This window comes from Gambusia affinis, linkage group LG17 (genome assembly GCF_019740435.1).
Source record: "Gambusia affinis linkage group LG17, SWU_Gaff_1.0, whole genome shotgun sequence".
NCBI classification, from domain to species: Eukaryota; Metazoa; Chordata; class Actinopteri; order Cyprinodontiformes; family Poeciliidae; genus Gambusia; species Gambusia affinis.
In genome coordinates, this window is record NC_057884.1 from 7,905,588 (window position 1) to 7,932,172 (window position 26,585).

The following is a 26,585-nucleotide window of genomic DNA, read 5'->3' on the forward strand; positions in this document are numbered from 1 at the left end:
TTTGTCCAACAATGGTGAATGCATTTTTGAAACACTTTACGCATTGCTCACATCAACTGTTAGCTGTCGGCCATGGTGGAAACGTGTCATCACTCTGTAAACCTGACCAACATTTGATGCTTCTGAATTGGAAGCAAATTTTGGCGCTTCACACGAGTCCAAGGGTTTTCTGACTCACATGTGTGACATAGATAAATGGCAGTAAATTATGGAATAGGATCATTCATAATTTATTTGTGTAGAACAAGAAAGGGAAAAAATAAATATGAGTTATAGTACATGTAGAGAATTCTGTCCGGCATTCATTTTATAGGTACATTTTATTTTCATAAATAAGTAATTCTGCACAGGCCTTTTTCTCCCCCAAGTATCCTAATTATGAAGATTTTTATCGTGCTTGAGTTTCCCACCGATGTGTCATCATAATAGGCATTAAAGCACTGTGGTGATGTCCCGAGAGCTCTGATGGGGATTGGCTTCATAGACGGTAAATTTAAATTTGTTCCTTTTTTGTGCTGCAGCGCTTCAGCGCCCCCCTGTGGTAGTTCCAAACTTTTACACAATCAAGAATCATAAGGTTTTCTCTTCTTGAAACTCATGTCTGAGTCAAAAAATAAATACATTTATTCTGAGTGGCTGTTTGTGGTGAAAAAAAGGTAGTTGACAATATTGTAAAGACCCAGATAAAATGTATTTTCTCCTTTAGAAAAAACCTTGTTCAATAAAGGTGACAAAAGGGGGGAAAAGTAAAAAGCTTTTGATTCAAAATTCATAAACAAAAACTGAGGTTCCTCAAAGATGAATCAGCTAAAAGTAATCAAAATAAAAGCATTGGTGAAACCATAATGTAAATGATTTCTACAGGGAATGACAGAGTTTGTATTCAGGAATCACCAACTCAAGCTCACCTGTTCCTATTTAATGAGGCACTGCTTAGCTCACAGGTGTCCAGCTCCAGTCATCAAGGGCCGATGTCCAGCAAGTTTTAGATGTTTATCTGCTCCAACACAGCTGATTCAAATGGCCCAACTCATTCACATGAAGTTCTGCAATGGCCTGCTGACCATCATTTGATTCAGGTATGTTGTACTAAGGAGAGAACTAAATCATGCAAATAGTGGTCTGAGCACTATTGGATACAAGCTGCGCAGTGATGGAGAGGAGCTCAATATGTGCGTGAGTATCTAATTTTTGAGGTAAAAAAAATGACCTCAAAAGTAGAAATCAAATTCTACTTGATTTAGAAATTTTTTTATTATGTATTTATTTATTGCAATATTCAAGGCCATGTGTGAATTGACAAGGTTTTATCTGGAATTTTGGGGAAATATTGTCAAAAGGCTGAAGAGCTAAATGCAAAGACTGATATTTTATGCTGTGGTCTCTTATTTTCTTCCCCAGAGTTTTTGTTATGTTTTGAACAGACTTGTCAGATAAAGACTTGTCAGATTTCTAGTCATTGTGCGACTAGAAAGTCGCACAATGATGCACGATGCACAAGTTTTCAGCCTGAATTGATACTGTATGTGTCGTGCTCTTCATATTTCTGTCGTGGCGAAAGGGATTTCATTTGCTATTTAAGAACGTGTAGTTTTTTCTGCAGTTCTTAAAGATCACCACAAGAGGGTGCTGTTATTAAACGATGATTCTGAACACGTACCACCAAAACTACCAATTATTACAAAAAAAACTACCAATTATTAATTACTACAGATTATGAGTATAAGGAAAATATTTTTCATTTAGAGGTAAGATGGTCTGTTTTATTTTGATCACTAAAACAATCAACTATTTATTTATTTATTTTTAGTAATTTCATCATAATTACCATATATGTGACCTCATAGTAAGTGACCCCACTGGCCTGCTGTGAGCTAGTGGGTAGGTCTTTCTTCCTGTTGTATTCAAATAATTAATTAACTGAGAAAAGCTACTTTTTTTTGTATTTTTTTAAGATTCTCCTGAGGCATTTATTGTAATCTTTTAAGCAACTTTCACGGTTGTGCATCTCTGTTTTAGTTGTTTCTCATGTTGATGTGATCTAACAGTTGGGATGGATTGTTGACATTTACTGTTTATAATTTTACATCAAAGTATTAAATCAAAGCCAGGATTTTTGCTGAACCAAGACTTTTTTTTAATATTTGAAGAGATTAAGAAGTTAATTGAGTTGTAAGTGGAGGAAAGCATTTTGTGCTAATGGGCTGAGTAGATGTTTAAATGTCATAAGGAAAATGTTGGTAGGATATTTTGCTCCTACCAAAATGTCCGAGAGAGCCAAGAACACCCAGCTCTCCGAGGAGCAAAACTATCTGCACTTTGAAAAGTCAGACAAACTAAATCCAAGAAGCAATGGAGCAGAAATGTGTTGGCTGAAGTAGTCTGCTAGGCAGCCAGTCGACAATCACAAATAGAACAGGGGTTAGCTGGTTCACCCACCCACACACACACACACAAACACAGAAACACATACACTGTTAACTGTGCAGTTAGCTTGTCTCTGTGCAGCACGTCTAGCAAATCAGGTCAGACGTTTTTTTTTTTTTTTCTGCTTGGCATTTGTAAATCATTCAATGCATTAGCCTTCCAAACAATGTATAAAAAAGGACAAATAGATGAACAGTTTTGATATTTTTAATAATGTGTTGAATAGATGTCAAAGCTGCTTGTAAAATATCCTAAGCTAGGTTTTCGCATATCTCTCATCCAGTCAGAAATTTTTGTTTATCCAAATACATGAGGGCCAAAGCCAAAATGATAAACAAAAATAGCATTAACTCTGAAGACCCTCTGTTAAACCTGTGTAACCAAGTTGTCCCAAGTTTATTTGAATTTCAACGTTGTTGTGTTGCATATTTGCCCCGCATTTCAAAGGTATAGAAATGAGAAAAAGGTACATTGCTTTTAGTAAAGAACACTTTAAAATCAAACTTTGTGGTTTTAAAATATGGAGACAGTTGATATCCGTCTCTGTTTCCTGTTTGTGATGAGATGGGGTTGGGTTGCTGTTGCTGATGGACCGGCAACCTGCCAGCGGTGCATTTCTCATGGTGACCACTGGAGATGGCCACCGGGCCTCTTCCATGCCAAAAATTCCCCACAGAATCCTACATACTCATGACTGTAACATAATTTACGCAAGGGCGACAATTGTTGCAGCAAAAAATAGAATTTTTTCAATCTCATTCTGCACTCTGCCACCGTTCTGTCTACACTAATGAAGAACCACTCTCCTCAGCATTCATAGTGCGTTAAGCTGCAACAGCTGTCATTTTCTGATTTATTCAGCTAATAATTTGATACACTGATCATTCCCTGATAGTCAGATGTTCATTACCTATAGGAAAAACCAGCAAATGTAGGAATGCAACCACCCTTTCATTAAAACACTCATGCTACGTTCAAAGCCCATGTTTAGAAGAAGTGACACATACTTCAGAGACAGAAGTTGTTTCATAAAGTATTCTTTAGTCTCCCTTTGGACTCGTATAAAGGAAATTTTTAAATACTCCAACATGTGGCAAAGTTAGCTGGCAGGAAGAGTTGGGTCAAACATTACTTTCAGTAATGATGTTTCTAAAGTAGGGGACTGCATGTGAAAAAATAAATGAAATATTAGTAATCTATGCAAAAATAAGATAGAAATAGGAGGTATTGAACTGCTGAAAGTATTTATCAAAATGCCTTTAGCTGAGTTGATTGTAATGTTTATACACATTTTCTCAAAGATGTTGCTGGTGTATTGAATTTCTGTGTCCCTGACTCACTCAGCACATTATACTGTAAACTGAACAGGGCAGAGAACCAAAGTGCTTTGGTTGATGTTTTATGAGGGACCCAAAAGACTTTGAGCTGTTTTAAATTATTAAAATACATCCATTTCAGTTTTAAGACATTGTGTTTCTGAGCAAACACTCATGTGTAAGCAAAACCCTCATTGTTCAGTCTATCAACCATTGACCCAGAATCAGCAACACTCCTCAGCCCCCATCTTCGCACATCCACCTCACCCCTGCCTCCATCTTAGAGACTACCAGTGGCACCTTGTTGTATTTTTAATGTCTCCTCCTTTTCCAGAGGTGTGTAATAAATGTTTTATACAACCCCCCATGGCCTTGGGAGACTGAGAGCAACCCCAGCCCACCAGGCCACACAGGCTGTGAAATAATCGCACTCAGCAGCCTGCACTGCAAAGTCAATAACACACCAGCAGTGAATCTATATTCTGTCATAACACAAAGGACCCAAGAAAAAGTCAAGCTTCATGTGCGCATCTTCGCATGTATGATTATGCCTACTCATTGGTTAAGATTTTCTGCATTTATGTGTTTGATCTTGTTTCTTTAACACCAGCATCAATATTACCGAAACCGACCACAACCCCCGAACACTGCAAGACTCCCTCCAGCAAGATTATGTGGCCCTTCTTTGTGCAAAACCTGTGCACAGCTGAAGATGCCTAAGGCAATGATTCCTCCTGATAATTCCCAGTCTGCAGGAAGACTCAAAAGATCTGTTGCTGATTTTTCAGAGACAAAGTCCCCATGAACCATTCTCATCTCCAAGGCTGATGGAGAAGAAACAGTTGTCTGTAAACTATATAAATAATAAACCAAATGTCACGTTCCAGAAAACTTTATTGTATTTTAGATGGGTTTTATGTGATAGACCAACACAAACTTATGACCGGTAAAGTAGTAAGAAAGGTATACATCCACACTTTTTTCCCCACAAATAAGTCTTTAAGAGCTTCTCCGGACCAGCGATGCCTTTAAGTTTTCAAGGCTGATCACAGATTCTTAAAAATTTTGTTGAAGACTTTGACTGGGGCACTGTAACACATGAAAGTGATTTGATCACAACCTTTTGCAGTAGCTCTGGCTGTATGTTTAGTTTGACATTTTGAGATTTAATTCTCACTAACAACACTGACCTGGGCAGTGCTGCTGAAGGGTAGAGCCCTCCACCCTACTCTAACATTTTTGCAGCCTCTGGCAGCTTTTCTTCAGACTATTAAACTCCGCCCATCTTCCCATCAACTCAGACTGTTTTCCCTCTATGAGGATGCTCTGAGCATGAGTCTGCCACCAGTGTGGATGACTTGCTCAGGATGACTGTTTCATCTGACTGGAACTCCTTTTTCCACATCGTCTCCAATATAGGTTGTGTACACTTTAAACTGGACTTCTTAATGCCTTTTCTTCAGAGTTCAAACATCAGGTTATTGTTAAACTGCCTTACCCGGCTGTAAAGGAAATCTGTATTGGTCTTTATGATGCCGCTTGTCTTCTATTGCTTTACTATAAACTTCTATGGCCTTCACAAAACAAATGGATTTATACCGAGCTTTACTATCTAGGTGGTGATTGGTTGCACTGAAATGCGAGGTATCAGAGTAAAGGAGGCTAAATGTAAGTGCTTGCCACAGTTTAAATACTGTAGTTTTTACTAAAAGTACTGAAAACAATATATAATTTTGATTTCGCTTCAAATTTACCCCATACTGTAATAATTTTAATTGTTTTTTTCAAGAAAATACAATACAGTTGTGGATATTACACTACGAGAAGTGTTTTTTTTTTTTCAGTGCTCTTCCATTCTCTGGGGAAAACTGAGAAACTTTTAACGCTCTTATCAAAGGCTAGGATTTCACTGCTTTCACCATCTACAGAGAAACACACACACACACACACACACTTCCTGTCTAATAAAACATGACAGAGGAGAAGCCTGTGATCTCAGTGCTTTTCATTTGCAATTCATTGTAGTTGCCCATCTTTAACCTTCTCTCTGATCAGATGTTTCTTTCATATAAACACTTGTTGTGTGCAGGGAGGAAGCTTTCCACAATCAAAGGGAATCTCTTAAAGCTCCCTGTTAGACTGCGGGACTGAAGCACAACACTGCATGTCTTTCTGCATTACAGCATATAACAAAAGAAAAAAATCATCATTCAGGACAGAATATTTCTAAGTAACTGTGGAAAAGTCATCATACCCCTTGAACATTTTCCCAATTTCTGTATTTTACTTATTAAGAAAAAACAACAGAATGTAATGCATTGTTATGAATTCTTACGGTTTTCATAAGTCTTTTGGTAAACAGAATCTTTATGGCGAGTTTTTTTCATTCAGCATCATGGATACCAGAGATCACTTCTTCTACAGCTCCGGTGGGAAAATCTGCTGAAGGTATAACTGTTAGTTGTACACTTTACACATCTGGCATTTATGAAGTGCTCAAAATGGACTAAAAGTGAAGTTTTTGGTATATATGCTTAGAAAAGCAACGCTATCACCTAAGCATGACACACCCAAATTGTGGTGGCAGCATCATGCTGTGGTGATGTTTTTTAACAGGGTTGGGGAAGCTGGTCAGAGTTGATTAAAATAAATGGTTTGTGGTTGGCAGTCTAAAATACACTAAAAGGGATTGGAAGGGATTTGAAAATAGTTCTGAGAAACTCGACAGCATAAAATATTAAGAATTTCAACACTTTTTTTTTTTTTTTTTTTAAGTTCGTAAAATCAATGATTTTTCAAGCAATAAACCGACAACTACAATTCCCACAACGCAGTTTACGAGCGGGGTCTCAGTTCAGGGCTTTTTGAATGCCATTTTTCTACTTTTGTTTAAAAAGTCTTTTGATTTAACTTGGAGATTTTTTTCATACACATAAATCACATACCCAAGGATCTGACAACAGTTCTAACATGTTTTGCTGTCTATTATTTTTTTTTAAAAAGTATTAAAATGATACAAATGTCAAAGTGTAGCTGCTGTTTAAACTGTTGATCAGAAGTCTTTCGGGTATTAACTTTGCTTTCTTTGTTTCTTTGGCGCTTTTTGTGGGGGATTTTGTTTTAGTCTTTGTCTTCTGCCAGTGGAATGTTGGTATGTGAGGGACAAATGATAACTCCAGCTCCACGGTGAATGTGCGAAAACCATCTTCTCTCTGACTTCCGGCGGCATTTGATTCGTCGCGTATGACATCAGCTGTGGAGTGAGTGTGCAGAAAGAAAAGCCCCGGCGCCCTCTTCTCTCCCCGGTTACTGAGCGTGACACAATGTCTGCCGGTATAAAAAGCTAGAGCCACTCCTATCAGCGCTCCACTCGGATGTCTGGCTCTTTGGCGAGGAGTAGGCTAAGTTAGGGGGAAAAAAGAAGAATAAGAGGGGAGGGGCCAGGCTGCTGGTGAGATCCATAGGATAAGCGCAGACAGGAGAGACAGAAAGGAGAGGATGGCCACGCTAGTAGAATCTGCAGAAATGGAGACCTTGGCTGCCCAGAGCAACACCACCGGGGCTTCTCCGACGTCCTCCAGCCCCTCACAGCACTTCAACGACAGCAAATTTTACCTGCTGGTGGTCATCGGGGAGATCATATCAGAGGATCACCTCAAGTGTGCCATTGCGGACATAGAGAAAGGTGAGGTGGAGCTCATGACTTTACATTTGTCCCCATCTGTTTGCTTTGCAGGACTTTACGCACAGCGCAAAATACTCAGATGTAAAGACCCTCACCCACTTCTCTTTGGGTTTAATTTTACGATCATTTTACTCAATATATCAGCGCACCACCTTATAGAATCTGGGCAGTTTGCATCAGTAGGGTTTCCTTTGTATCCCTCTCGGCCTGGTTGTTGTCACCCACACATAGGAGACAGCTGACTGTAATGATTCAGCACCATATCTGGACATTGCGTCAGAAAGCAGCGCATCACACATCGCTACAAGTCCAGTGCAGCTGCGATTATCGCCCCTTATTCGGGCTCTTTGCAGATGCGTATGCTTTTGTTCCTCACTCCACAGTTAGAGCTGACAGCAGGGTGGTGGTGGGAAGAGGTGGCCGCTCATTTTGTGCTCAGAGTTTGCGCTACGCTTTGTGTCCTCAGAATGATCTGATTTCCCTGTAAATCAATCAGTCCCCTCGTGCATCCTGCGGGAGCATGTTTCCATCACCATCATCATCATCATCATCATCATCCTTATCCCGCATCCAGCTCTCTCATCCCCACACCGGCTTGTGGGCGTGGCTCAGTCCGCACTGCGGTCCCTACGGAAAGCCGTGAGGACCCATCTTTGGGCTGAGTGGGGTGTTTTGTTTTTTTTGTTTTTTGTTTTTTGTTTTATACAGTTGCTGCCGAGGCCTGCCTTCTGGGCCAGAGTGCATTGTGTTGTGTTGAAGAGGAGTAGGAGGAGAACAATATGGCGCAGTAACGGTGTAGGAGGAAGATCAAGTTCTTCTTATTCACCAACACCATAACAGAGCTTCCTATAAAGAACATCCTGACTTTGTTGTTATCTTAAATTGCTGATTATGCTTCTTCATAAAGAACACCTATTTTATTTATTTATTTATTTTTTTGTATAACCTGTGGAAGTGCCACCCTAAATTTCTATGTTTTGGTAATGTTGAATATAAAAATTAATTTTGGACTGTATTTAATATTGGATATTAAAATTATTGAACTTTTAATAATGCATTCCAGTTTGTGAATTTTATGTTTATTTTTTTATTCTTTAGCTACTTCATTTTTAAAACAAAGCCTTTATAAACATTGTGATTAGAATTTATATTAAATAATCAATTTTAGGCTGGTAGTCTGTATGGGTCGTATTATCATGGAATATATTATATGATAGTTAACAACTCTCTGTGAGGGTTTCTGTGCTACAAGAAGAATTTGAGTTGATTCTTCAACTTTAGCTAGCTTAGCAACAATGCTAATGCTTAAGTAAAATTTGCTAGCAAGCTGGGTTTTTAAGTCTTAATTGAGCAATTATTGCTATTCTACTGCCCAGCTATATGATGTTAAGAAAGAGGCTTATCTGTATTTAACATTTCTTTCAGATATTAAAGGTAATCCATGAATATTGATAACCAAATATAATGTATAAATTGTTCAATTTAAGTGGTTAAATTCTTACCATGTGTTTGATCAGTGTAATTACTCCTATGTTAAACTTATGTTATTTTTCACATTTAATCATGTTATCATTGTGTTCCATGAAACTATCATTGAAACAGAGCCTCATTCCTCAAACAAGTTTGCGTTTTGAGTTCCAAAAGCATCTTTTTTTTATTAGGCTATTTTTTTTATTAGGCTTTTATTAGGCTTTTTTTTAATCATGAGGTCATTGCAAGGCATAATTTATTCACTTAAAAAGAAAATGATTAGAAGTTAAGCAATAAAACTGGTGCAACAATTTGCCTGCATTTTTTTGGTGGAGTTATTTCAATTAATATTTCTGGATAGAAGTGAGGCAAACTCCTCAAATTCCAAATACTTGTTAGAAATATATTTGATTATCTGATTTGTCCTCCCATCTTAAAAACAAGAAATTATATTTTATATATGTGTGTGTGTGTGTGTGTGTATATATATATACACAGTAGTGTAGATCGGATGATACTATGATTCATTACAACTGAGGCCATCGTCGCCCTTGGCCTTGGCGAAGCACAAAAAGCATTATAGATATTTCCTACTATGGATTCCTTTCCTCGTGCCAAATCTGTAGCAAGTCTAGGCACAATTGCTCCAAGATTTTCCAATGAACCGGAAGCAGAGGACCAACAGCATAGACGTGTGGGTGGAGAGGTTTCTAAGTGTTATACATGCTGTGTGATCTGAATGATTCTTACTCAGAAGATCAATGTCTCTGTTGTTCCAGGGATCCGTTCATGGGACACCAACCTCATCGACTGCAACCTGGACCAGGAGCTCAAGCTGTTTGTCTCCAGACACTCGGCTCGATTCTCTGCAGACGTCAAAGGTAAACTGGAGCTAAAACTGAGTGTGTGCTGGTATAATTTCACACATGCTGCTTAGTTTCCTGCACAGATGGGAGACAGATTAAAGGGAAAAGGCGGGAATCCCAATTTTTCCCTACTGTGTGGGGAGCTGCTGGCTCTGTGGGCGGCATTTTACTGGCAGGGTTTGTGTCCATTTGTCCTCTTAGAGGGATCGATTGCTGTAGATGAACAGAAAGATTTTGAGTTTTTATCAAGGAAGGTGGGGTGTCTGTAAGGTCAGTCTCTCCTACAAAAACTGTTGCCAAGAAAGAAAAATGTTCATCTGAGAACTTAATGAATGAGTTCAAAATAGCATGTCTTTGAAAAGATCTTCGATCTGAAATCTTACTAAATTAAAAATGGTAATTAAGATGCAGTCTTTGTAGCTTTTACAATTTATAGATAACTCGAAAATCATTCACATCCCACGCTGATTTAAGTTTAATATTGTCCCTTAATTTGACCCACATTTTCATTTAGATTGTAAATAATGTGAACTGTTTGGGATGATTTAGGCAGGGTCTAAAAATGAACCTGAAAGAGAAACTTTGGAGGAAGCCCGTTGATTATTGAGAAGGAAATTAAATGAATAATAAACTATTTCCATTCAATTTATTTTTAATAAAATGTAACTAGAAAAATTATTTTTGTTTGTTTTGTTTTAGGCTGAATAAAAAAACATCTAAATCTGCCAGGGGGATGCGTAATTTGAACATTATATCCATCAATATTTTTTCTCTTTTGTTTTGGACAGAGTGTGTTTGACTAGAAATATAAACCTCTCAATTGCCACACATTAAAAATGGTAAATCCAGGTTATAAAAACAACAACATTCTCTGAACTGTTTAAACTTTCAGTTTTGCAATAAAACCTGTTTTGTAGTTTACAGTTGTGCGGACTGTCATGAGATGGATGGGAGAAGATTTTGCATATCTAGGATTTTTGTCTTTTTTTTCCTACAAGGTGAATCTGAGAGGCTGATCGGCCACGCCCGTTGATGCTGGATGCTGCGGGGGTAGGCTGTTCAGATGAGTACAAAGCAAAGTGCAGCTGTGTTGCCTCTGTTCAGTCTAAAGCACCTCCTTTAGTGAATCCCACCAAGTCGTTCCCTTCCTGTCTGTTTATGTATTTCTTGGTACTGTCTTGGCACAATAACTTATGGGAACATATTATTCCAGGCGTTGGTGATAAAATCTTTGGCGTCTTAATAAAACGACTGCAAAGACATCTGAGCAAACCTGTTATGTGGATTTATTTTTATTTTTTCATCTTAAGTGACTTGGACAGAAAAGTAAGAAGAAACAACTGATCGATGTCATTGGCTTGTCTTTTCTATGTAACTGAGGTCTGTCTGAAAAAGGGCGTGGTCGAGGGACACACTGTCAAAACACGGAGCTTTCAACACAAAAAAAGGCACATTATCAGCTGATTGCAATTGTGTTAATGATAATATATTTTTAACTAAAGTCCAATGACACTAGATTGAGGACCCCCATGCCATAAAAGTACTCAAAACGGCTCATTTCTCATCCTTTCATGCTTCTGTTTCAGCTAGAAACAGAACCAACCTTCACCCAGATTTGCCCAACTTTGTGTGATGTAGTGCTTTAACGTCTCTACCCTTTGCAAAGTAAAAATGAAATAGCCACTGCAAAGACAGAGCAGCTCCATTAAACCAACCCAGACATGTGGTCTGTCAGTGTGTAACATGGCCTTGACCCTCGGCGGCAATGAAAGCCTCTGTCTGGCTCTGCTTCACGCTGGAAATGACCAGCAGGATTTAACACTTCCTTGGACGCGACCTACACTCATCCAGCCAACAATCGCAGCAGATGAAAGGACAAGTTCTATTTTGTCCTGAAATTATTCCTAGAGAACTAGACCATACCAAATGCAGAAATCAATCTAAAATGAAGTTTAGTGGCGCTCCAGTTTTCCCCATCCTATCCTCCATTCCTTGCTCTCCATTTTTCTCCCGATGTGCTGTTGCCTGGATGCACAGTTGATTTGGGAGTAATTAGCAGCGCGAGATCCCCAGTGGCGAGGGTCTGTCTGTGAGCATAAAGGAGTGAGGGGGAGGTTGTAAAAGCGAGAGAAGAGGCGAGCAGGGGACCAGGGGGAGGTGACTGCAAGGGGGATAAAATGCAAAAGATTAGGGGGAAAGATGAAGACAAAATGGCAGATTCAAATCTGATAAAGAAGCCATGGCTTTATCACTCATAGCTGTCTAAGAGTAAAAGTCAAATTAATATATTTTCTTGTACTGTGGAAATTCAAATCTTTTCTCAAACTGAATTTGAACTCAACTATAAAATGATTAAATCATGTTCTTAAAACCTTTTGTTTAAAATTTGCTTTTGCTTTTATTACAGAAGGAGATTTCTGCCACTTCAGTCAGTTGTAATCTCATGCAATAATCATATCTTAAAGGATCAAAACAAGATTATGTTTTATTTTTTACAGCAAAAAAAAAAAATGGTGCAAAAATATTCTCTGTTATACTTGGTTATGAGAACTTAGAAATTTGTAGGCTCTCATTCTTTACTGTAAAGAATGAGAGCCTACATTCTCAACATATGAGAAAGTAGTATTTAGCTTGTATCTATTGTTGTTATGGCGACTTAGTGACCCCTCCAGAAAGATGCAACTCTTTGCTGTAATCTTCTAAAACAGATCAGTGTGAGATGTTTTATTTTATGTTTCTTGGTTGTCTATAGGTTTGGAGGGTACTGTATATTCCACCAAGAAAAAAGGTTGTTGTACAAAACAAAAACATTAATCACAATGGTTTTTAAATAAATTAGCATAATCCATAATAACCTTTTGCAGAAGCAGCTTCTCATCAATCTAAAAGCCAAAGTGTAACTCTGCTTATCCCAAAATGTCAACCAAATAGTCTTCAAGCAGCCATTGCATCCCTCGTCTGAAGAAAAGCAATTAACTCCAATAAAGAAAAAAAAAACAAACAAACAATAATTTTATTTAATATCTTCCCATTTTTCAGTAGTCATATAGCTTTAAGCACCTTCGCTGATACAGGAACAGTATTTAGAAGAACCCTGGGATCAGCTGCAACCATCCATCAGCCTGACGGAGGACAGAGCATCCATTACGATGTGTGCAGGAAGCCTTGACCCTTACCAGGAGCCCCTCAGTCTCCTCCTGCTGAATATTAGATGCTTCAGCTATAGATTTCCCAGCCTTGTGCTTTAGGTGGAGAAAATAATGAAACCTCAGCGTCGTCTCTATACCTCAACTCTATTAAGGATGGTTGCTTGCCTCTGGGATTTTAAAGTGTTTTTGCTTATAATTGGTTAGTTTGAAAATAGGTCATAAAAGGATATGAAAATTGCTTGTGGAACTGTGACCAGATGATGGAAAACAAAAATGAGAATTTTTTTTGTTGTTTTTCTTTTTCTAAAAGGGTTTGATAGGATATAATGAGTTAACACCAAACAACAATGACTGCTCCAGATGCTCTTGATGAGCTTCAATAACATTGTGCAGTGGATTGATTGATCAGTAAGTCAGGCCACTCAAAAGCAGCGGCGGTGCCATTATCTGCATGAACTGGCCGTGTTAGATGTGCTGGTTCTCTTTTTAACCCGGTTGTTTGGGGACACAGGAACAAGCGATTCTGAAAGTCCATTAGGATAAAACCAAAGAAAGAGAGGATGGAGCCGAGTGGATGCTATGATGAATTTCCTTTTATCATCCTGAAACACATGAGGAAGTCAAACAGAAGCAGTAGACATTAAGTAAGAATTGGTTTTATTTTTTTGTTGTGGTGCCATCCTGATCAATGTTCCCATCCGGTTCAGTCTGGAGCGGGATCGCTGTTCCGGCCTTTCATTTTCTATTCAGCTGGAAGGAGAATGCTTGGCGATGCATGTCACATTACCTTAAATCCGGCTGAGACAGAGTCTCTCTGGTTGTTTTTATTTTGATCAAAGTAATGGCAGAGTCAAACAAGCTTCACAGCAGAATCTGTCATTTCTGATGAAGAGGCTCAGACTAACAGTGATGGTAGCTGCCTTGTGGCGTTCGATGTTATTTAAGGGTTTCTGTGTTTTATGTTTCATACCAGTAGCTGGTGTGGAACTAACGGCGAGAGGCATCGGGAAATGAGATGCTCCTTTATAAATACCTTATCGATCACAGATTTATATATTGCTTAGGTATAGAAGCATGAGTGGGATGAAAATTAGACTAGGGAGATTGCTTGTTCTCCTATTTCACTGACACTGTGATAAGAGTTTTCTCGTTTGTTCTCGGAAGAGCTCAGATCATCAGTTTGGACTGCTACTTTCTCAGAACAAGTCACAGCAATCCTGGCCGACCCGACACTTTACTCCAGTTGAGATCAAGTTTTCATCACACCAACGCAAAAACGATACTCACATTTGGCTCTTTGATCTTGCTGAGCACCAACCACACCCAAAAACACTACTACTAATTTCCTCAACACTGATTGTGTTCACATAGCTTGCCAACCTATTTCTAGACCAGCTGTATCTTCTGTTATAGACTTTGAAAAGCAAAAAAATATATACAGTTGAAAACAAATATTTACATACATTGAATATAAAGTTATTTTTGTAATTCTTATAGCCTGATATTAAACTAAACATTTCCTGTTTTGCATCAATTATAATGGCCAATATAAAGAGTAAAAGTATTACAATCACTTACATTTCATCATAGTTTGTTAGTAAAAGCCATTGTTTTTACTTTGTATGCTTGATCTGTGAGTTCAAACATACAAAGATTGATTTAGTAAAGGTTCACACCCATCCCCACCAACCCCTCATCAACACATTCATTATCAAAATCAATCACCAAGAACCAGAGATGATTGAGAGCCTTTCACTTATAGTCCCATAGTTGTCCAGGTTGACAGATTTGCTATGTGAATAGAAATGTTAGATAATCCCTAAAGGTGAAACTATATTGATGTTTAAAATTAAATCATTAAAACGAGGCAAACTGTTGAAATTGTCTTTTTTTTGTTGTTGCCATAATACTCTCAAAGGCTGAAACAGATCTTTGCATTTCCTACATCTTTTCTAATCAACAATATTTGCTTAATTCCTTAGATGTTTGTTTATATTTGTTTTCATTCAGATATTTTGTTTTCTCTGTATTAAATTGATCTAAAATGTCTTGGTTAAAATTTTTTAACTATTATGAGTTGAAACATTAATTTCCAGTGTTTATGTTATTTTAAGATTGCAATTAGTAAAGGGTATTTTGTGCTGTTTATATTAAATGATAAATAGAGTAATATGATATTATTTACAATTTTAATATGGGAACCTTTTCTTCACATTTACATTGTGAACATACTAAAGGAGTTTCTGTGAGCTAGATATTGGATAAAAAAAACCTCCCAAAATAAAACTTATTGTATTTGAACTTGTTTAAAAATATTACATTTTTGAACATTTTTTGCAATTTTATTATAGCATATCTTAGCATCATTGTGTGGTTGTCCTGTTTGTTTGTTTTTTAATTTACAGAGCCGTTTTTGAAATATTAAATGTTTGATACTAGCAGGTTTTTAAACTGCTGTAATAATTAATCTTACTTTTGTTTTTAAGAGAAATTTTATCGTTCAACAGCATGGACACCTAATTCCAACAAAGAAAAATCCAATCTTGAGACAGCTTTTAATGTCAAGAACTCATATTAAGGAATGTGTTGTCCTTCCCCCTTCACGGATCTCATCCATCTTGCTGATGAAGAGCTTCACGCTGCAGAGGCCGTTAACATTTACACAGTCACATTGTTGCTGTCAGGACAACCATTGTTGATAAATTAGATGATAAACTCGTTTGGGCACAGCTCCTCCTAACAATTACAGAGTTCAGTGTAACTTTGAAAGGCTTTTAGTTTGTTCACCATGATTCTGAAACAAACGGAATCATGATTATTTTCTTGTTTAATCACCAAAATGTTTGCTTAAATTATCAAAGCAAAAGTACAAAAAGTCAAGATGCTGAGTGCTATTTGCATGACTCAAAGGTTAAAGTGAATCTCCCATGATAGGTAGCATCAAACAAATAATACAACCAGGCAAAAATAACTTAAGTGAACAAACAACTGTTTTTTGTGATCCAGAAATCATTAAGTAGCACAAGTCTGACAACATGAAACAGGCAAAAAAAATCATAACAAAAGAATAGATGACAAATATACTCATTGACATCTATCTGCCTGGAAAACTTTGCAAACCATTATTAAGGACTCCAAAGAACCAAAGTAAACCATTATTCTGGTTTACCGAAAATACGGGAATGTAGAGCATCATTCTAAAAATGTGGCAGGCCTACAAAAATTACTCCAAAACCAATGACTCAAACAGGAGGTCAAAAAAGAAACCAGGACATTGCAAGGACTGCAGGCCTCACTTGCTGCAGTTAAGGCGAGTGTTCATGAAATAGAGAGCTGGACCAAAATGGCCAAAGCAACAACCTCTACAGTTCAGAAATATCACAAATGCTTTTTGGATGATGCATGGAAAACCAAGGAGAATATGTTTTTCACGTCATATAATGTGTCATTTACTCATGTTACCCTTTGACGGATTATCTGAAACAAAAACACAGAGAATGAATCTCTTAGGAAGCAAATACATATAGCCCACATCTTCACTGATTATATTTTGTCATTTGGTTCTTTTCAGGGCAACGAATTCTTCACCATAAAAGTAACATCCTCGAGACGGTTGTGCTCATTAACCCTTCAGATGAAGCCGTCAGCACCGAGGTAAAATGAGCCAAATCCACAGCTGGCATTGTCTCATTTCCTTATATCTTCCTCTGTTGTCTTTTTTTCTTTAAAAAGAACCAAATAATTAGCTTGACGTCCTATTGTTTTGTCTATTAAGACATTCACAGACGATTTACAGCACGACAAGAATGATTGCTCTAGTAGTTAATGCTGGTGGCTGGTATGAAAAAGACGGGAGGAATTAAATCTACAGGGAGGATTAATGCTTCATTATGCAGCTTTTGTATGTTTTTGGTTCTTAGCACTCCAATCAGGAGCAGAGGTCAAACATGAGTTTGTTTTGTGTCATTGCTCTAACTGGCGCCTCCAGCCCCTCTTCTATATCTATAGTCTGATGTGCATTAATAATACGCCACAGCACTGCAAAAATTACTGGGCTTGTCGCCAGAGTGGCTAATGCTGCTGAGGTGGAGCAAAATACAAGGTGGGGGAGAAAAGCAGATACAGTAGACGGATGAGTGGACAGTGAGAGAGTGTGTCAGCTAATTAGCTAATGGATCTGACTGACACATAACTGGTGGTGTCTAAGACAAACCTCACTGCTAAGCTGATTGCTCCAACAATAAGGCTTTGCATTAATGTACCCCTGCCTGTTATGCTTGCATGTGTCACCACTTGTCTTTCTAAAAAAAAAAAGTAAGTGGAAATCCATTGTTACTTAGGCAGTTCAAGATATTGTAATTTATCTTTTTTGTTTCCCCCAAGTATATTCCTATCACTACAGCTGTAGTTATTTTTGCTTTCTCTCTCTCTCAATTTGCAGGCTCGCTTAATGATCTCTGACACAGCCAGACACAAGCTACTGGTCCTCTCAGGGCAGTGCTCGGAAAAAACAGGGGAACTGATTCTTCAGTCTGGATCTTTCTCTTTCTGCAATTTCATAGACATATTCACTGATCAAGAGGTGAGGGTACATGCAAAAACATACCAATATGACTTGGGTCTTGCACAGTTGAGGTGACCTAAAACGAGACGAAAATCTTTTCATTTCAGACATTATTGGGTTAATTTATATGGAAATGTAGCTTGACAGTAAAACTGATCACTACACTTTCCAAACATCACCAAAAATATTTACAGTCATACTCTAACAGTGGCATTCAAATTCTTAAGCTATAGATGATAGTTGGAGGATCAGACGTAACCTAAATTCAAATGTTGTGAAAAAGATAATGTAGTGTTTGTTTTAAGATTTACTGAGGAATACAATGTGGATTAATTTTTTGTTCAAAAATAAAACTCCATTTATTTCTTTTCCTCGCACAGATTGGTGAATTACTCAGCACTATCCCCCCAGCAAACAAAGCTAACCTTACACTCTCCTGCCCTGAACAAGGGGATTGGAAAAACTCCAACTTGGACAAACACAACCTACAGGACTTCATCAACATGAAACTAAACTCGGCTCTCATCCTCCCAGAAATGGAGGGTCTCTCAGAGTTCACTGAGTATTTATCAGAATCAGTGGAGATCCCTTCTCCTTTTGACATGTTGGAGCCCCCAACCTCAGGTGGATTTCTCAAACTTTCTAAGCCATGCTGTTATATTTTCCCTGGTGGTCAAGGAGACTCTGCTCTCTTTGCTGTAAATGGGTTCAACATGCTCATTAACGGTGGCTCCGACAGGAGGTCGTGCTTCTGGAAGCTGGTGAGACATCTAGATCGGGTGGACTCCATCCTCTTGACCCATATTGGTGAAGACAATTTGCCAGGCATCAACAGTATGCTGCAGAGGAAAATTGCAGAGGTTGAGGAGGAGCAATCGCAGGGTTCGACAGCTAACAGTGACTGGGTGAAGAACATGATTTCTCCAGATATTGGCTTTGTTTTTGTGAATTTTCCCGAGAACCTGGAAAACCCTGAACCTGATTACAAAGTGCGTAGGAATGTTGAGGAGGCAGCATTCACCCAGGTGTTCCTCAACAAGCTAAATTTAAGGATTGAGCCTTTGCAGAAGCCTGTAGGAAACACTATAGAACCAATCACACTTTTTCAGAAAATGGGTGTTGGGAGGCTTGAAATGTATGTGCTCAATCCTTCAAAAAACAGCAAGGAGATGCAACACTTTATGAAACAGTGGACAGGAAGTGAAAACGACACTACCTCCATTCTTCTACCAAATGGAAAAGAGTCTGAATTCCCTCTTTCCTACTTGACTTCAATCTCTTCACTCATTGTGTGGCATCCCGCAAATCCCTCCGATAAGGTTGTACGGGTTCTGTTTCCTGGAAATGCCATCCAGGACCACATATTTGAAGGCTTAGAGAAGCTAAAGCATTTAGAGTTCTTGAAACAACCAGTTGTCACTCAAAAATCTATGCCTTCCAGTACCCCATCCACACCAACGCTGAAGCAAGCAAAGATGAAACACAGAACGGACAGTAAAGAGAGCTTAAAGTCTACCCCAAAGCCATCACCAAGCAAAGCCATGCGAAAGATTTCAAAGGAGGAAACACCAGAGAAGGCAAAGACAGACACAGAATCAACTCCTGAGAAAACACTGAAGTTAGATAAAAAGGACAAGGTCCCCTTGAAAAAGGAAAAGGCAAAGCCACAGGAGAAAGAACCAAAAGCAAATGCAGATCAAACTGGACAAAATGAAACTCCCGAAAAAAAATCTGAAGCAAAGTCCAAAATGGAAAAAATTAAAAAGGAGACCAAACCATCAGCAGAAAAGAAAAAGGTTAAAAAAGAAGTGCCAAGGAAGGATGAAGCTAAAAAGGAAGAAAAAATAAAGAAGGAAGAGGCAAAGAAAGTTTTAAAAAAGGATACAAAAAGAGATTCTCCAATGAAGGAGAAGAAGGAAGAAAAGAAGGAACAAAAGAAAGATGCAAAAAGACTTTCCAAAGATGTTAAAAAGACTTCCAATGAGGATAACAATCTAAAACCAAAGCCACTGAAAAAGGATGACTCTTCAAAGAGAGATCTGGGAGCTCCATCCAAGTTAAAAGATAAAGGAAAGTCGAAGGTGATAAAAAAAGAAACGAAGGTAGAAAACAAACTAGCAGCAAGCACTGCCATTGTTGCAGAAGACCCAGAGGCAGAAAGATTTCTGATGTCCTCCCCAGAAGACCTCACAAAAGACTTTGAGGAACTTAGAGCTGAAGAGTTTGTTGAGGATGATGCAACTGTACAGCAAGATGAGGAGAAAGCAGCTTTGGTGGCCCAAAATGAACAAGTGATACAGACCAAAGAGTCACCTGAAGGATTAGAGTCTGTGGATGAGGGCATAACAACAACAGAGGCAGAAGGTGACAGTGGAGTAACTCCAGATGAGCAAGTCCTGAAAGGCAAGCTCAATGGCAGTGCTTGTGAGAAGTTTGAGGATGAGGGCACTGTAATGGAGGAGACATCCGAGGGAGGGGACTATGATGAGAAGGGAGAGACAGAGGAGGTTTATGAGCCACAGGTAGCAGAATCAGACAAAAATAACCACCAAAATGAGCACCAAGCCAAATATGATAAACTGGAACAAAATGATGAAGCGGAGGACAATGATGATATCACAAATAAAAATGTAGTAGAGGAGCATCTAAGTCCTGACACAACAGAGAAGCAAAAACTCTTTGAATCAGCTTCACCCAAAGTGTCTTCCCCAGTTTCTCCTGCTGCATGTACCCAGGATGAAATCCCTCCTGTGTGCTTTGAGAGCTTCACAACTTCAGATGAAGAGAACCGAGATGAACCACCAGAAGAGTATACAGTCACATCAGGTTGCACGCAGTCCACTATGGAAATCTCCAGTTTGCCCACTCCCATGGATGAGATGTTGACTCCCAGGGACATTTTGAGTGATGAAACGCCCAATGATGAGACAGGTTTTCCATCACAGGATGCTGAAAGGTTTGGGAAATCAGAGTCAGGAGAGTTTGAGAAAAAGAACCTCTCTCCACTTCAAAATATACTGGGTGCAGGTTTTTCTCAGAGTGATGTCACAGAAGGCCAAGACTACCACCATTCTGCTTTAACAGTATCCCCCCCTTCACCTTTAAAAGAGGATCAATTCTATGAAGAGCTTCCATCAGGTGGAAAAGCTGAAGAATTTTCAACTGATCAAGAGTCAAATGAAAGACATAACTCAGTCATGCTTAGTTCAATGTCCACAACATTTCCTGTTGTTCGTTCTCCCTCAGTGGAAGTTAAGAACATCATTCATTCTTCTTCAACGATGGATGCTCCAATAGAACTGTCATCCACCCTGGCAAGTTGCACCCAAGCCGCAGATGATTCCTACAAGAGCCCTGATGACAAACCTTTGGAAGGAGCTAGTTCGCCTCAGTCCTCTGGTCACACACCTTACTATCAGTCACCAGTTGATGAGAAAGTAGAAACTCTACCACCTCTTTCAGATGAAAGCTCACAGGGTCCAGTTATTGTGGAAGTCACAAGTGATAAAGAAGACTCCTACAGTAGAGTTACTCCTGAGCCTAATGATCCAGTAGCAGAACAATCATCACCAGTAGATAGGACAGATTCTGCTCCAAGAAGCCCATCTATACCTGAGCCTGAATCCCCACAGGAGTCATCACCCATCAATGCAGAAGCTAAGAAACAGGAAGAGATCAGCCATTCACTGCTATCCTCAGCACCACTGAACAAACATGAATCTGACTCCGGGGCTTTTACAACTTTTAAAGAAGAGAGTAAAATGTCTATTTCGGAAGGCACTACATCAGACAAGTCTGAAACTCCACTGGAAGAAGTGGTTGCAGAAGATACATTTTCACACTTAGCCTCAGCATCCACAGCTTCTCTGGCCACTAGCTCGTTGCCAGAACCGACTACTGGTTCTCCTTCTCTGCATGCTGAGGTAGGCTCACCTCACTCAACAGAGGTTGATGACTCTTTGTCTGTCTCAGTGGTTCAGACTCCAACCACCTTTCATGAGGCAGAGGGATCACCAACTAAGGAAGACAGTCCAAGGCCTATGTCTATCTCCCCAGAAATCTCACCTAAGACTAAAAGCAAAGTGCAGACACAGGACACAAAATCTCCAGAGCATTCCACTATGTCTTTAGAGTTTGGCCAGGAGTCACCCGATCATTCCTTAGCCCTGGATTTCAGTAAGCAATCTCCAGAGCACCAGTCACTGGGCAGCAATTCTCATGCTACAGAAAATGGTCCAACTGAAGTGGACTACAGTCCCTCAGATGTAGCAGAGATAAAGGCATCTAGAGAACCAAAATGTGCAGAAAACCCTTTGCTTTTTGAAGGAGGTGATTCAGCCCAAACCACTTCGGCAACCCCTTCAGATGCATCTCAGTCTTCTGTTACAACGCCATGTCAAACGACAGAGAACCTACATGCTGCTGTGGAGCAGACAGATAAGTCTCCATCCACCCCAAGGGCCTCATCTCTCACCCTGTCTCCCCATTCCCAGATACCCTCCCCAGTGTTAGGAGGTCCCCCGGCTAATACGAGCATCGGTCCAGTCTTGGGAACCACAGCCAAATTGGATTCAGAGCAGAAACTTGACAAGTCACCATCACCTTCCAAAGTCCCTTCCCCTTCTACATCTTTCAATATTTCAAAAGAAGATGCTCTTTCCCCCAAAACAGAAACAAATCCATTCAAATGTGATGACTTTATACTTGAAAAGAAATCTACAAGTCCAAAAGTTCCTTCACCATCAGAACTACCTCTCTCCTTTGAGCCTTACGATTTTAATTCTCCCTGTGGCTCTAGGGAACCAGACTCCCTTAAAAAGAGCCCCTGTGCTCCATCCAAGACAGATGTTGATCTTTGCCTTGTGAAATCTTGTGAGTATCGTCACCCCAAGACTGAGTTGTCACCGTCATTCATCAACCCAAACCCTCTAGAATACTTTATTAATGAAGAAAATGCCTTGGATGAGGAGAAGCCCCTGGCCAAGTCAGGTGGTGAACCCCCACCACCAGGAGGTAAGCTGTCTGCCAAGCAATGTGAGGATACCCCACCCACATCCATCAGTGAATCTGCCCCATCACAGACAGACTCGGACGTACCTCCAGGAACAGAAGAGTGCCCTTCCATCACAGCAGATGCAAACATTGACTCTGAAGATGACTCTGAAACTTTGCCCAGTGACAGAACTCTGACATACAGGCATGCTGATCCACCTCCACTGACACTCAGGGACTCTGCTCCAACTTCAGGTAATCATGATGTTTGTATGGTGGACCCAGAAGCCCTAAAGGCTGAAGAAAACCTTCACAATGCAAATACAGACGGCGGAGATAAGACCAGAAAGAAAAAGCTGTCAAAAACGTCCTCATCGCCAGCCAGGAAGACTGGTCTGTCAAAGGTTAAGGACTCAAAGACTGCTTCTCCAAAGAAGGGTGCTGGAGAAGGAAAAGATGTCAAAAATGCAACCAATACGTCTGCATCCAAAGGTGTGAAAAGCTCTGCATTAGGTGTGTATTCATTTTAATCAGGATCGTCTTTTATGCTTGTGTTGTCGTACATACAATATTTGATACAGTTGAGAATTTGATTAAGACCAAAAAAAAAAATCTTTTTCAGGTAACGGAAGTGGGAAAATCTCATCTCTGTCCAACTGCCCTCCTATGTACATGGATTTGGTTTACATTCCCAATCACTGCAGTGCCAAAAATGTGGATGCTGAATTCTTCAAACGTGTCCGCTCCTCTTACTATGTAGTCAGTGGCAACAATCAATCAGCTCAGGAACCCAGTAGGGCTGTCCTGGATGCTTTACTTGAAGGAAAAACCCAGTGGGGAAATGGCATGCAGGTAAGTTTTAAGTAACCAGTGAGCTTGTAAATATATTCAGTGCTAAAACCTGTAAAAATTGGAACAAATTCATCATTGATTTAAAAAAACTAAATTGTTTTTGAAGAAGGATTTTCTTGGACTAATTAAGATTAATCAGAATCTTAACTGTGGTGTAATGGTAGAAAACGTTAACATTAAAAAGGTTTTATAAATTCCAAGGAGAATAATTGTCCAGTAAATATTCTATGAGAACGTTAAGTAAATTGGAATGCAATAAAATCATGGCAAATGATTTAGGTGACACTGGAAAACATGCATTGAATTTGTGGTTTTATATTCCTTGCTTTTGCCAATGTCCGCCACAATATAGATTTTTTTTTTTTATTTGCTTATCATATAATGAGACTATTTTGTGTTTGTCTCATGACAGACTTGCTAGTAAATTCCGAGATTAATAATACTCAGAGTAACTTCATGCTAAAAACGAACAAGCACAACACTTTTTAGGTTTGAGGTGCTGTCCATTGCATTTAAGTCACTGACAACTCAAAACTACCCCACACAACCCCATAGCAGAAATATGCACTACTCCTTTTTACCTGCAATCAGTGTACTGACCAGATTGAGAAATGCACTCTCATCAAATAATTTCCCTTTGCTTCCTTAAGGTTACTCTAATTCCAACCCATGACACAGATGTGATGAGGGAGTGGTACCAGGAGACCCACGACAAACAGCAGGAGCTGAACATCATGGTTCTGGCCAGCAGCAGCACAGTTGTCATGCAAGATGAGTCCTTCCCAGCTTGTAAGATAGAGCTGTAGCCTTGTTCTAAATACCAGAAAGGAATGTTCTCTTCAAAGAAAACCAAACTCATGTAGCACTAAGCTTGAACTGACACAAAAACATTGAATGAAATGAAAACCTGTAATGACCGTTAACTAATGTTACCAAAAGAAGATTAGGGCCTTCATGTAAGGGCCTTTATTAGGGCCTAATAAAACAGCAAAGAGACAAAAACTCAAATAAACCAGCAGCACTCCTTGAATGTCCAGACTTGCCGGTTTTAATATAGTCATATAATGATGGTACTTAATTTTATTTTATTTTTTCCTCTGAGTCTCCTGGTCAATATTTATTGATTCTTTTATATTTTCATAGAGCTCTGTAATATTCAGTTAGAGATTTTTGGCAAGCAGAACAAAAATAAAACTTGTTGTTCTGAAACAACAGCTTTTATTCACACCAAATGGGAGGAAAAAGTCTTTCTGTTACTGCCTTAGAGAGTCAAAGTGAATGTAGGAGACCTGATTGGATGAACAACTCTGAAGACCCAAGAATTACTAAATGGTGATAGCTACAGTGAGAAATAATAATAGACTGGGATGCTTGAGATTGATGATCATTAATATAATGACTGCTGCTACCAATAGAATCTTTTTTTTTTCCTTAAATTTTTAAGTTGGCTGGATTTTATTATTTATTTAACTATGCCACTAACATGTTTTGCAATGAGCTATGACAGTAAATTAAAACTTTTGTTTATAATTATTTAATTTTTTACATCATTAAGTGGGTTCAGAAAACTTTAGTGTGTACAAAATCATTTTGTAGACTTTATTGTCTATAAAAGAAATGTATAAGAACGGCTTTAATTTTGGAATATCCGTTTTACTTACAGATTTTATGCTAATTCAAGAAAAAGGCAACCTTATTTTATTTCTTAGAAGTGTTTTTTTTTTTTTTTTTTTATGTAAGCAGTGAGCTAAAGCCTCTTCCCATTGTAAAGCTGGCAAAGCAGGATATTTTCATAATCCTTACAATGTCTTGTTTTTCTAAATTGTACTATAATTATAAATAGCTTTGTGGCCAGTAGAGTGGTTGGGAGGCATGCATGAGTTATGCTTTACTGGAACTTTTCTTACTTTTAAAGAAATTTTTGCTCACACTTGCTTTTAGGACCTACAAGAAATTACAATGAAAGAACAAAAGACTAATTTTGAACAGGGGATAAAAAAGCACTCAATCAATGATTTTTGCAAGTTTTCAGTGACATATGTACTCAACATATAAATTCCAACTAAAGCCAGTGGCACCATAGTAACAGAAAACATGACTTGGGGCACAATGTGTCATACATTTTCCTTCTCAGCCAAAATAAAAAACATGGGTGAGAACAACAACAAACCAACTTCTTGAGGAATCTCGGTCACGAGGGAGGCAGCACACAGAGGTGAGAGTGAATGGCTTGTGTGTTTTTTGACAAAAGTATGTAAAACCAAACACTAGACACTTTAAAGAACAAACATGGCTCACATCAAACTTACAGGAAACTGGCCACTAATCATCTCTGACAGGCCAGCACATGGAGGAACATTTAAGCAACCACATACTGATTACATGCTCTGGTATTTTGGGCTATCCAATGAAATCTCATTGGGTATTTCTTAAATGACGTCAGTTTTTCATGATACCACCACAGACTGGTTTTCCCGCAGGGGAACCTCAAAACCACCACATCACCACGAACGTACTGTCAAACTGAACTGACAGTTCTCTTCTCTGTTCCTTCCCTACACTTCCTCTATTTCTCTCTTGCTCTCTGACTTTCTATCTGCCTTTTCTCCCACCATGTCTTTCTCTCGGAAGATGTTTAAAAATGTTTGTCTGCAGCTGTGTGATATATTTGTCTTGTGATTCTGGCATCCCTTCTGCCCTTTCCCCAGACTCATATGTAACCTATAGCAATTAGTTTCCTTAGTGCTTTCGGATGTTTGTGTGCTATCTGTCCTCTACACAGTACCTGTTATGGCAAATCTTATGTAAGAGTAACCACAAATTAAAGGACAGCCACAATAAAAATCTGTTGTGAAAGAATAAAGATTTGTCTTGAGTTTTTTTTGTTTGTTTTGTTTTCAGTGTTTAAAGCCAATTTTTCTTAACAAATAATACAAAGAAAATGGAGAAAATTAGTAAATGTACAATATCATCTTGACCATGGCTGGTTTATGTTAAAATGGTGTTCTTTCGTCTTTGGGAATGTCTCAAGTTTAGAAATGCAACCAGTACCATTTGAAAGTTTTACAACAAAATGGTTGCAAAGATCTTAAAGAAGCTTTTAGGTTTTACCCAACATGCCTTGGTAATGTCACAACTTCCTATATAATCAATTGACCAGCTGATGTTAATTTGCACTGATTAGTGGCAGATTTCAGCTTTTCAATTTCAGGGAAATATATTTTCTCAGCCAAAAAAAAAAAAACCTTGACATGTTCAATACTT

The 26,585-nt window shown here is 38.8% G+C and overlaps 1 protein-coding gene across 3 annotated transcripts; it reads left to right on the forward strand.

Annotated features, from left to right (window-relative positions):
* Positions 1–937: 937 nt before the first annotated feature.
* On the forward strand, positions 938–26,184 carry map1b (microtubule-associated protein 1B). Of its 3 annotated transcripts, none has more exons than XM_044096753.1 (7): positions 938–1,176; positions 9,678–9,779; positions 16,485–16,567; positions 17,355–17,495; positions 17,858–22,982; positions 23,092–23,321; positions 23,972–26,184. In XM_044096753.1, exons 4-7 carry the CDS (start codon positions 17,364–17,366, stop codon positions 24,125–24,127), a joined length of 5,643 nt encoding a protein of 1,880 aa, XP_043952688.1. In that variant the 5' UTR covers positions 938–1,176; positions 9,678–9,779; positions 16,485–16,567; positions 17,355–17,363; the 3' UTR covers positions 24,128–26,184. The 3 variants fall into 3 exon arrangements, with proteins under 3 accessions (XP_043952688.1, XP_043952687.1, XP_043952686.1); XM_044096752.1 differs by having other exon boundaries at positions 938–1,079; XM_044096751.1 differs by lacking the exon at positions 938–1,176 and adding an exon at positions 6,984–7,428.
* The last annotated feature ends 401 nt before the right edge of the window (positions 26,185–26,585 follow it).

Bases quoted from the DNA above. Each gene is read 5' to 3' on its own strand.
- map1b (XM_044096751.1), top strand. From the start codon at position 7,242: ATGGCCACGCTAGTAGAATCTGCAGAAATGGAGACCTTGGCTGCCCAG. The intron at 9,780-16,484 runs GTAAACTGGAGC...GGTTCTTTTCAG, and splicing joins ATTCTCTGCAGACGTCAAAG to GGCAACGAATTCTTCACCAT. The intron at 17,496-17,857 runs GTGAGGGTACAT...TTCCTCGCACAG, and splicing joins ACATATTCACTGATCAAGAG to ATTGGTGAATTACTCAGCAC.